This window comes from Lemur catta, chromosome 15 (assembly GCF_020740605.2).
Source record: "Lemur catta isolate mLemCat1 chromosome 15, mLemCat1.pri, whole genome shotgun sequence".
In the NCBI taxonomy this organism is placed as follows: domain Eukaryota; kingdom Metazoa; phylum Chordata; class Mammalia; order Primates; family Lemuridae; genus Lemur; species Lemur catta.
Window position 1 is genome coordinate 9351251 of NC_059142.1, and position 12105 is coordinate 9363355.

Below are 12105 nucleotides of genomic sequence, written 5' to 3' on the forward strand. Positions count from 1 at the left end.
CTCGCTGTCATTGCTGTTCCTGTGGTTTTTTAACAATAGAAATGCTAGACTGAATAATGTGAGGTGTGGCCCTCCTTCCTGGCTGGCTTCACGCCAGCCAGACACTAAAAAGGAAACCCCGCTGTCTTTCGGGCCAGAGTGCTCCGACACGAAGGCGCAGGTGTGTGGAGACGGCAGGTGTGACTGCGCAGCCTGCCGCGCTGGCGGGGCTGGTCCGGTCTCGCCCTTTGAGTCACAGGGTTACCTCTCCAAAGCCTGCTCTACTGGCACCATCCTGTCCCCTCTCTGCTGCTGGTGTGGGCCGTCCCGGGGAAGGAGAGCTCAGAGGAGCTGGCTCCGGCCCCTGGCCCGGAGGCCTGGGCTTGCAGACTCCCTTCTTCACCCAGCAAGCCCTGGGCTGGGTGCTGGGTGCCGGGCCCCTGAGGGGAGCTGAGAAAGGCAGGGAAATGGGTGGAGAAGGTCAGATCCAGAGACCAGAATCGCCAAGGTGGCCAGTCTAGACCGTGTGTGTAGACAGGGCTGGGGTGCTGTTTCCTAACACAGGGTCCTTAGAATCTCGGGTCTGCGGAAACGGGGCTTTGTAGTCAGAGACGGCGGGGAAGCCCTGCCTCCTCTGCTCCCCTTTGGAGAGTCAACGTGCACCTCAGCATTCTGGAGGCTCCAAGAAGGCCTGAAATGAAGAAACCTATTTAACTCAGTGCGTCTGCCCTATGTTTGCAACATGCCACATACGTATTCATTTTCCCGGCTGTAGCACAGTGGTTCTCAACTCCAGTGATTTTGCCTACCGGGGACACGTGGCAATGTCTGGAGCCATTTTTGACTGTCAGCATCGAGGCCAGGTGCTACAGCATCTAGCGGGTGGAGGCCAGGAATGCCACTAACATCCCGCAATGCACAGGACAGGGCCCACAGCAAAGAATCATCTGGCCCCAAGTGTCACTGGTGCCCAGGTTGGGAACCTCTGCTCTAGGGGGACTCAGAGCATCAGTTCAGCTCACGGCTCCCCCCGCCCCATTTTCATATCTCAAACATCACACGTATCCTGCAATCAATAGTATACCCTAGTTTTTAATTGGAAGCATCTTTTTTTTTTTCCTTTCTTAGTGGTGCTTAAGATAAGGATACCTCTAACAGAATCTGGCGTCTTAGATTTGTGAAGTTACAGCTTGTTAAACTGGAGCCTTGGGCAGGTGCCCCTCCCTGCCAGCCCTCACGTCCCCCTTCCTAAATCCAGGGCCCAGAAGGTGACTGCTGAGGTCCTGTCCATCCCTCGTGCTTTCTGGGCTCGTGTTCTGCCCTGGGGCATGAGGACGACTCTTCATCCCCCCAGGAGGAGAGGAAGGAGAACCCACCAGTGAGGCTGTAGCAGGAGCTTAGGATATTTTGACATCTCCTATTCCACTTTTTGAACCTAAACTCATAACTAAAGAATAAAATCATAGCCACGTTGATATTGCTCTGTAGAGGGGAGCACTTGGTTTTTCCCCAGCTTTTTTCCTCATTCAGTTTCACAAACAGCTTTCAAGAGACGGAGTTTCATTGTGAGGAGAGGAATAGACTCAGTGAGGACACGAGGTTGCTTCATAACCTGCCCCTCCTCATCCTCGTCCTCAGGCTTCCCGGGTCGTCGACTCCACCGCGCTCCGGGCCTGACTCTCGGCGCCCTTGGTTCTGCTCCTGCCGCTGTGCAGGCCGCGGTGGCAGAGTGTCACACCTTTCACCGAAAAGTGTGCCAGATGCTGTTCTCGGTACTGAGGATGTAGCCACGGACGAGACAGACACATGCGGTTCCTGCTCCCCTACGTTAGAGTGGGGGCGTTGGACAAATCAGCACGCACAGAATTTCTCAGATATTCTAACGCAAGGAGCTAAAGTAGGGCAGAGTATCAGAGTGTGTGACAGAGGAGTCAAGGAAAGCCTCAGTGAGGAAGTGACATTTAGGTCAAGATTTAGTAGCAGTGAGAAGATGGATGGAGGGGTTGGTTCTAGGCCAGGGAATAGCTAGTGCAAAGGCCCTGAGGCAGGAATAACCATGGCACTTTGGGAGCAAAAGGCAGAGCCAGCAAGTCTGGAGGCCGGGCTGGAGAGTAGTGTGAGATGAGGGGCGGGTACCAGCAGGGGCAGCCAGAGGAGGGTGTTGGGACTTCATTCTGAGTGTGATGTTTGGGGGGAGCACAGCTGAATGCAGGGAGGTGTGCTGCCTTCATGAGACGTGCTTCCCTGAAGCCGCCAGGCAGCCCTGTGCTCTGCTCAGACTGCCCTCGGTTGGCAGTGGTGGGGGGTGACCTGCAAAGCGGGTGGGGCTGAGGGCGAGGTGGAAAACTCAGCCGCATTTCTTGACCACACACATCCCTTATGGTTGCTCTTGAAGAAGAACATGGGAAAAGAGGTCAGGAAGAGTGTCTGGGGGAACCACAAGGCAACCTAGCCAAGCCGTGCTCAGGCAGCCTGTCCTTCACGGGTGCAGAGGGGCGAGGACCAGCGTGACTTCCGTGTTGTAGCTTTGTGAGCGTCTGGGAGGGTTTGAAGGGCTACCTGTGGGCTGAGCTGGTTCGTTCTCTTTAGTGCAGGGTTGTTGGGTCCCAGTAAGCACAGCCAGCCAGGTTCCCAGCTGGGGAGAGAGATCTAGAAACACACCCAGACCCCACCCCCAAATCAGACTCCACTCTGTGGATGCTGGGTGCTATTTAGGGTCCGCGGTGGGCCAGGGGCTTTTCCTGCGTCGCCTGCTTCAGTATCAGCAGAGTTACAGGAGCTGTGTTTACTCAGTAGCTTTATAGAGGTATTTAGTGCCAGGCCTGGGTGAGGACTGCATAAGTAAGAAGCAGACTTTAAACCAAAACAGAACACCTCAGACGCTATTCAGTAACTGCTGCAAATATTAAAAATCCTCTTTGGGCTGGTTTACTATGCAGTGTGGATTTATAGAGAGAGAAATAATAACAGGCAAAGGGAAAGAAAATATGAGTGAAAAATGAGGTTCTGGGAATTTCTATGTGTGAGTCGTCAGGTAGAATGAAGACAGTGTAGAGCAGTGTTGTCCAGCGGAACTTTCCGTGGCAGTGGAAACCGTCTCTCTGTGTGCTGGCCAGCGTGGTAGCCACCGGCCACACGTGGCTACTGAGCACTTGAAAGGTGACTGGTGTGTCTGAGGAACTGAATCTTTAACTTAATACGTTTTCTTTATTTTGCAATAATTTTAGATTTACAGAAAAGTCGTAGAGACCGTGCAGAGAGGTTCTGTGTTCCCTTGACTCAGTTTCCTCTGTTAATGTGTTACATAACCACAGTACATTTGTCAAAACTAAGAAATTAACATTGTGAATTACTGTTAACTAAATGTCAGACTTTATTTGGATTCCATGAGTTTTTCCACTAAGGTCGTTTTTTCTGTTCTAGGATCCAATCCTGGAAACCAGATTGCACTTAGATTTTATTTAGATTTGATTTGTTTAAATTTAAATAGCTACCTGTGGTTACTGTATCAACAGTGCAAATGTGGAGAATGAATTCCTTTCTGAGCCCCTGGGCCTGGGATGTGCCTTGAACTTGTGTTTGTGGTTTTCTTGAGGATAGAAGAAATCTATTATTTATTGAGGTTGCCCTGGTGGGGAGTTGGGGGTGGATGTTTTAGGAAACCTGGGTTCAGAGCCTGACTTTGCCCAGCCTTGGGGCCTGAACACACCAAGAGATCATCCTCCGGCCTCCAGTGGCCACAGGGAACCCAGATTAAAGGGGAAGGAGCAAGTGTGTTTGCAGGGGCCAGAGACGAGGGAGGACCTGCCTTTGAGCCCGAGGAGCCAGCCAGGAGCACGTGCGAGCAGACAGCTGCGCTTGCCCTGAGCGGAGAGCCTCACCCTCACCCACACCTTCTTGCCCAGTTCAGGAAGTTCTTAATGGCTCCCCTCGGCCATACAGAAGCAAAGGAGGACCCTCCCTCATTGCAGAACTAGCAAGTCGCCAGGCCCAGAGCAGCTTCCACAGCCCTAAGCTGGACCTCACTGTGGACTCCGGGGAAGGCTGGGCCAATGAGGCTCGCGTGTCCTTTAAAAGTAGCGTTCTTGTTGGCGCAGGTTCCAGGAACCTTAAAAAGGCCTGGTTAGCCTGGGACGCCCCTGGAGAGCAGCCACAGGTATAGAACCACTCACAACCGGGTGGGACGATGTATTATACACTCTGGCCTTTGGGAACACAGTTTACATCTTAGACAACCAGGAGAGACAGTGAGGACCAGGTGGCCAGATGGAAATTTCTGGAACAGAAGGTGATTAATGTAAAACTGCTCATCTAAACAGACCAGGGTAGACACTAGTCACCCCTGAGAAAGTGTGACGACAGAGGAAGCTGCAAAGCCCTCCAGGTGTGGCGTGAGGGGAAGGAGGCAGTGACTGTGCCCAGAACTGCCCGACTTCAAACCCTGCGTTCCCATGGCCACAGCTGCGTTCCGTGGAAGTCCCGCTCGACTGCCCGAGTGCGTTCTGTGTCCGTGTATGTGTAGGAACGCTGCACACGGTTGCCTTGTTTGAGATTCATAGCGCATCTCAGCATATTTTAAAAGGCCCTCTGTAAATTAAATTTAAATCTGAATAATGGGGGCATTTGTCCCAAACTCTTTGGACCATAGCACCCTACCCCTGACTGCCGCTGCTGACATTGATGACAAACACGCTGCAGGGTTGCGTTCTGTGTGACACACCCGGGAAACGTCACGTTGCACCGTGTGCTGTGTGTGGTAGATGGGAAGGGGTTGGAGGGGGGGAGGAAGGAGGGAAGGAAGGATGGATTTCAAGAACCACAGCACTGGGGCTCCCAGATTCCTTAACTTTGAGGAAGGAAGTTGCTGTGTTTATTCCAGAGACAGGGGAGACTAGGCCAGACGTGAAGGAGATAGGAGGCAGTGTCCACGGTTGGTTTTCTTGTGTTCTCTGGGTGGCAGATGCTGCTGGCTCTTTTTTGTGACTCAGTCCCTCTCCGTCACTTTTCTCATTTTCCTTCCTTCTCTGTTTTTATCCGCTGCCCCCCACCCTGACCTCCTTCTCCTCCTCTTTACTCAAATATCTGCCCCCTCCTCTCACTGCACACCTCCCAGGTCCCCTGTTTGTCTAACTACCCATAGGGGGAACGAAATGTGCAGGTGCCTATGTTTATATTTGATGCTACTCAGGTTACTAGATAGAGCTTTTGGTTCCCTTTTTTAAGATATTAGAAACAGCCGAATTTGGCATTTCAAGTTTTTTTTCAAGTATCTTCAAACTGAATTGTGTTCCCTCCTGGTTATGAGTGATCCGTGGCCAGTTTTAGTCCCTTCCTCGCACCTGGAGGCCCCACAGCACCCACTTCTGGCCTCATTTGTTTGTGGCTGACCCTTGGTGACCCGGGAGCCCAGAGGAAGGGGAGTGCCCGTGAGGGACGCTCGCAGGTGAGGGTGGCTGGGGTCTGGTGGGCCGTAACTGTGCACATCTCTCTGAGCAGCGTTCTGGACGTGCCTGGGAGTACTCAAGTGGAACACAGCAGGAAGGATGTCAGAGGAGAGCTGCTGCGTGGGGAGAAATGGTTGAATGGAAAATTATTTTTTCTTTCTTAGTAATTGCTTTGACATGAGCAGTAATTAGCCAACAGCTGACAGACCAGAACTGAGGTAGGAACAAGGGATCAGATTAGGGGCAAAATGCCTCTCTGCGTTAGGCAGCTCCTGGCTGCTGCAAGCGTAGCCGCTGTGAGCCTGGGGGTGCAGGACGGAGGGCAGGAGTTGAGTGTGCACCTGGAGGTGCTGGGGAGGCGTGGGTAGGGGTCAGAAGGGCAGTGCTGCCCTCAGGAGCTGGGGTAGCCTCGGTTTACAGGGACTCCGCATCCTCAAGGAGAGAGGCTGATGACCTGCCCAGGTAAAGCCTGTGTGCTTTAGGTTGGGTTTTGTGTTGTCTTTGTTCAATTTTAGGATCAGGATAACACTGGCTTTGTGAATAGACTGGGAAACCTGCCACTTGTTCCCACGCCTGGGCATGTCTTTCCTGAGAGTATGAAAGAATTTACCCATAAAACCATCAGGGTCCAGTGCCTTTGTTGGGGGGAGGTCATTTTTCAGCGGTTTTACTCTTTTTTACCATTTCTAGTGTCCCTTGAAACCATTTTGATAATTTGAGTCTTGCGGAAAGTTTGGTGTTTAATAGCATAGAATTATAAATCATATGCTTTTGCATTAAAAAAAAAAATCTCTACTTCATTTGTTGTGCTTATGTTTTCTTTCTAATTCCTTATTCTGAGCATTTGTGTTCCCTCTCACTCTCACATTACACTGGCTCATCTGTTTTGTTTAATAGTTGTGATTCCTGTCTACCCCCCTCCCCGCCCCGCCCTGGGTTGCTAATATTATCCTGTTTCCTAACTCATTAGTTCTGTTGCCACAGTTATATTTCTTTTTCCTGTTCTCTTTTGGTTTATTTTATTAGCCTTTAAAATTTTTTCCTAATATCTTAAGTTGAATGTTTAGGCTATTTTTTGTCCCTTTGGGTTTGGTAATGAAATAATTAAGGCTGTAGATTTTCCTCCAAGTATAATTCAGGTCTTATCCCATTTGTTTTGGTATGTTCTTCTTTAGTATTTTCTAAATATTATATAATTACAGTTTAAAATTCCTTTTTGACCTGAGATGATTTACAGGGCATTTTCTTAAATTTCCAAGTATTTGGGAATTGGAAGGCTGAGGACCTTGTATATTTATTCTTTCATTATTAATATCTGCTTTTATTGCATTCTGGTCAAAGAATGTGGCCTGTGTTATATATGCCTAGTGCCAGTTTATTGACGTGTTTATTTGTGGCTTAAATATGACCAACTTTTTAAATGTTCAGTGGCTTTCTGGCCAAAAAGAAAAAAAAAGTTATCTTTGTTTGTAGGACATGATGTTTAAAATACCAATTTTAATCAGCCTTTTAAATTAAATTATTCTGGTTTTCTTCATCCTTACTTTTGTCTGTTAATCAGCCCTAAACTGAAAACAGGGTATTGAGGTTTTCAGTTGTTTTCTTTAGACTCTGTAGCATTTGTGTTTTATCCATTTCAGTGCTATGCTGTTTGATAACTAAAATTTCTCCAGTGTTAGGCCTTCAACATAGGGTGCATCAGTCTAATGCCTTTCTTGGCATAGCTTTATGCCAATCTGAGTAGATTCTCCTGGGCCCCCTAAGTGTTCTCCCTGGTGCTGTTGGAATCCTGGCCTCCCCTCTTAAGCTGCCTACTTAATGGGTGGATGTTACCAGCACTTGGCCAGTGGCCTATGGGGCACGGGTGTGGACCAGGCCTGTCGCCAGCCCTGCAGGGTTACTCTGTTGTTTCTTGTTGCTTCCCCCAGCCACTGCGCTAGGGGCCTGCTCTGTCCTGCGTTTCTCTTTGCTCCGTATGTTGTGTGCCCACCTTCTGGAGTAGGGGCAAACCTTATAGGCCAGGGAGAAGCCCAGCTGCCCACTGTTGAGTGTGGCCCTGCTGGCAGGTGGCCCAGGACTTCTTGCTGCAAGCATGGAGAATGGGGTACATACCCCGGCACGGAAAAGGTTCTCCACAGAATGGTCTCCATTGCCCATTGCTGGCCGCCAGCCCCAGCCACTCCACATTAGTAGGTGTTGGCAACTTTTGGCCATTTTCTCCTTTGCTTCCTGCTGCAGAGCTTTTTCCAAAAGAATCTTGAGTTGGACATCAGTTTGTCTATCTTCCCTCAGTCCAACCTGTGCTGCGTGTATGCATTGGCACTTCCTCCAAGCTTGGGGTGTGAGGATGGCGTGTTTTCCTGGTCTCCAGAGATCATGCAGGCTCGTGGTTCATGGGGACCCAATTCTGGAACAAGAGCAGTGACCCTCCCTTCTCTAACCCTCCCTTCTTTTTTTTAACAAAGTATTTTATAATTTGCAGATCCCTTTTGCAATTATTGCCTTGTTGAATTGTCAGAACAACAAAGTAGGCTTGGAGACCAGGTAGGATTATCCCCAGTTTACAGATACAGAAGCTGAGGCCCACTAAGGAGAAACCAGTCTGCTAAATTGCCTCTAAGGCAGAACCACCTCTGGGAACTGAGATTACAGGGGTCTCAGTGTGAGTTTGTGATGTCAGGAGTGTACAGCGATGTTGAGGGTTTGAAACCGGCCACATGGTACAGAAATTAGCAGATACTATTATACAAATCAGGGCTCCCCGCTGCCCTTGGAGAGCAAGTTCAGCAGCAAACATCAGGAGCATTAATGAGTGTCCCCCAAGAGACATAAAGTTATTGGGGTAGAATATTATAACATCAAATTTTTTTTTTTAATGTTGGGAAAACTGTGACTCGAGAATGAAGTGCGTATGATCACTTGACTGTTAACTAGTGGTGCCTAAGGTCATGTCAACCAATAAATCCAGTCCTCTTTCCATTACACCCACATGACATTGCTTTGAGTTTGAGGGTGGAGAAGTTCCTCAGGGACAGATGGAGGGGACCGTAGTAAGGTGGCAGGGATGTATGGAGAGAGATTGGCACCCGTGACTGTAACTGACTCGGTATTTGCAGCAATGGCAGCTGGACTGTAGTGACTTTACCTTCTGTTAAGAACATGCCTTTTGCTCTTGGGCTCAAGGAGAAATTCCATCCCTTGACGGTTCAATGATTTGGGTGCTGAGGATTAGAGAGATGCTTGCCCCATTTCCAGCTCTGCAGAGACTGATAATATCCTGTGGGATGGTCCTAGCCATGCAAGTCCTCTCTCAGAACCAGGGAAGAAGGTAGGAGGAGGGGCTGCAGTGGCCCAAGGTCGGGGGTGCCCGTCCGGGGCCCACACAGCATCTGAGCCGTGTCTCTGTCCCTGCAGTGAATGGATACCACGCGTCAGGGACCCCAGCGCACCCTCCAGAGACTGCCCACATGAGTCTCCGAAAATCCACCGGTGATTCCCAGGTAAGGGGCCCCACTCAGGGAGGCAGGGGTAACTGCTTACACAGGCCCAGGAAGGTCTCGTTAAAGATGCGTCTATGGTGGGAGTCCAGGTGGCTCCAGCCCAGCGCTGCCCCCAAGTAGCAAGTAGTTGGTGTATCTGGGCTGTTCCAGTGTTCCCTGATGGGGAGAGGGTTGGATGATTGTGGTTTGTCAGTTGTCTAGAAGTTGAGGGTGGTTTGGCGAAGGGGCTGGTGGTGGTGGAGTGGTGGAGCTGTGACCGCTAGGGCAGAAGCGTCCGGTCCATTCTGCTGTCTAGGTGCGTGTCCTGGTACGTGGAGTCTAGGTTTCCCACCACGTTCAGAGTGTGGGTGTGCCGGGCCATTGTCCTTTTTTCTACCCTACCCATCCCACCCCCAGACTTTACCCAGAATGGAATTTAGTAGAATCTGCTAATCTCATTTGACAAGCTAGCACAGAGACAGCTATGGGATGGAAAGAAATGGGAAAATGTGCTCAGATTCCCGAAGTGCTTTCTCAGGCTCCATCCCAGTTGACAGTTGTGCAAACGTGCGAGGGGGTGTCAGTACTCCCGTGGTATGCATGTGGTCGCCGAGGCGCAGACAGGTCAAGTGACTTGTGCAGGCCCCGTGATTACTCAGTGGTCAGAGCGACTTGATGCCGAGTCCCATGGTTTCTCCAGTGGCACTAAGCTGTGCCTCCGAGGCTGAGGACTGGCCTTACGTAGTCTACCCACACCCTGTCAAGAAGATGTTCTTCCTGAAGCCTCCAGACTCCACCAACCATTTCCAGGAGTTAAAATGCCAGATCCCTGGGTGACGATGACGACGATGACGGTGATCAATGCTAATTGGTGATGATTGTGATAATAATATTGCTGATGGTGATGGTAACAGTAGCTGCTTATGCAGGGGGTCCTAAGGACAAGTTGCTGAAAGAAAGACCCATTGATCTCTTACCACAGCCCACTGAAATGTGACAGCGTTAATACAGGCAAGAATATTAACTTTTGGAAACATTATTAAGTTGTTCTCTTAAGGGGCTGAGTATTGGGCTCAGATTCAGTTCAATTAATTCTAGAAGAGAAATTGGACAGCAGTGTAGGTCAGGGTTTCTTAAATTTTGATGGACTTCTGAGTGACCTGGGCCTCTTGTTAAAATGTGGATTCTGCTCCAGGAGGTCTAGGGTGGGGCCCGAGGTTGTGTGTTTGCAGCCGGCCCCAGGGTGATGCTGGTGCAGCTGTCTGGGGCCACGGCTGAGTAGGAGAGATCCGGGCTCAGTCAACAGTACGTACCCAGCAGGTTTGCTTGTCCCCCTCTCTCCTCTGCCCATGTCCCCCGTCACCCTGGCTTTGTGTGTTTCTTACTGAGCCCCCAAATGGCCTTCTCAACACAGCTTCTATCAGTCTGTTTGAAGTGAAACTTGTCACCTGACTTGGGGGTGTTTCTGAAGACTAAGTTCTGCTATGGTTTAACAACAACAATAAAAAAGCTCGTGCCAACCCTCGGGATTATTAGGAAGAATATTGGAGACAGCTCCCCACCCTCAAAATCATTCATCTTCCCCTCATAGACCATGACTCCGCCACCCCCAGAAATACTATGAAGTTGTTGCTCATCCATTTAAAATATGTGTGCCGGTCTAACTTAAATCTCAGGAGCTGATTTAACAAGTATGCACCATAAGCTATCAGCAGTGGAATTTCTCTTCCAATGTCTGTTCTTGGAATATATTTGGAGTTTCTGATCTATGTGAAGGCTGCTCACTCAAGCATTATTCACACCACCATAACATCAGACCCAACCTAATTGTCCAGCAACAGGGGATGGGTAAAACGGATTATGGCCCTGGACATCCGGCTAGCCAAAGACATTGCACAGCCATTGAAAAGCGTTCTTCTGAAGAAGATGTAATGCTTTGGGAAAATGCTCACAACCTAATATTGAGTAGGGAAAGCAGAGCGCAAGCTGCATATATAGTCAGCCTTATTTGGGAGAAGGGAATCTATACTTAGGTGAAGGAAAATGACTGGAAGAAAAATAAACCAGAGCGTTTGTGGTGGTTCTGTCTGTGCTTCTCAATCCGGGGACATTTGGCAACATCTGGAGACATTGTCATCATCACAACTGGGGAAGGGGTTGCTGCTGGCAACCAGGGGGTAGACGCTGGGGATGTTGCTAAATATGCTGTCTTGCACAGCACGCCACAACAAACCATTATCCAACTAGACAAACTATGAATTGTGCTGAGGTTGAGAACCTTGGTCTAAGATCATGGGTAGCTTTATTTTGTTTACACTTTGCGCTGTTTTTCAGATCTCCTAAGATGAGCACATTTTACTTTTATAGAACACAGATACAATTTTTTTTATTTTAAAAAATGAAAGCTAGAAGGAAGGTACTAGTCTTGGGGGTTCAGGGAAAGCCAGCTCTAGAGCCCCGGGCCGGGGTAGGCAGTGACGGCCTAAGGACAGGTGGATTTGAGTAATATTCTTTTTTTGGATGATAACCTTGGGAGTTGAGATATCGTCAAAGTGACAAAATAAATCCTGCCATACATGGAGAGAGCCAACGTGGATTCCTTCACCAGTTCCCAGGACTGTAAGGCAGAATGTTGCTCTTTTAGGCTGTGAAAGGGTAATATTTGGGTACAAAAGCTATGACTTTTTAATCCTAGTTTGTGAACATACAGAACTGGTTCTCCAAAAAGGTGCCAAGGCTAAGCATAGAGAAAGGTTAAGAAGGTTTGGTATTCACAGAGAGTATTAATACTACCAACAAAGGGTCCCTAAGTACGTACATGCAGCACTTGGTGTACACTCAGCGTGCAGAGTAATTTACTCACATCGTCCCAGGCTGTCCACTGTAACTCATAACACTTACACTTCATTATAACTGAAGCATGAATGAATGAATGAATGAATGCGCAAATGAACACATGCCCATTTGAGATGCAGAGTGTGGGGTGGATAAAGTGGCTTGTTGAAGGTTACAGTGACAGGTCCAGATTGAAAAACTCCAGATCTGAAAAGCCCTGTTGTGTTCTCTTCCTACTACCTGCTACCTGCCCCTCCTTGAGGAAGCATTAGAGTACTGGGGAAGAGGGAGGGAAGCCCTAATTCTCATGAAAAGCGGGAGTGTGTCCCCACTGGGCTCTGTCACAGGTAGGACTGATTGCGGGATGC

At 49.2% G+C, this 12105-nt stretch overlaps 1 protein-coding gene across 7 annotated transcripts in view; it reads left to right on the forward strand.

Annotated features, from left to right (window-relative positions):
* GAS7 (growth arrest specific 7) overlaps positions 1–12105 on the forward strand; it is a 215244-nt gene that overhangs the window by 158833 nt on the left and 44306 nt on the right. For 6 of the 7 annotated variants that reach the window (XM_045525988.1, XM_045525989.1, XM_045525990.1 and 3 more), the window contains one exon: positions 8838–8923. The exons of the other annotated variant lie outside the window; for it this stretch is intronic. In XM_045525988.1, the coding sequence (XP_045381944.1) occupies positions 8838–8923 (86 nt within the window). The remainder of the gene's footprint in view (positions 1–8837; positions 8924–12105) is intronic. 7 annotated transcript variants of the gene reach the window in all.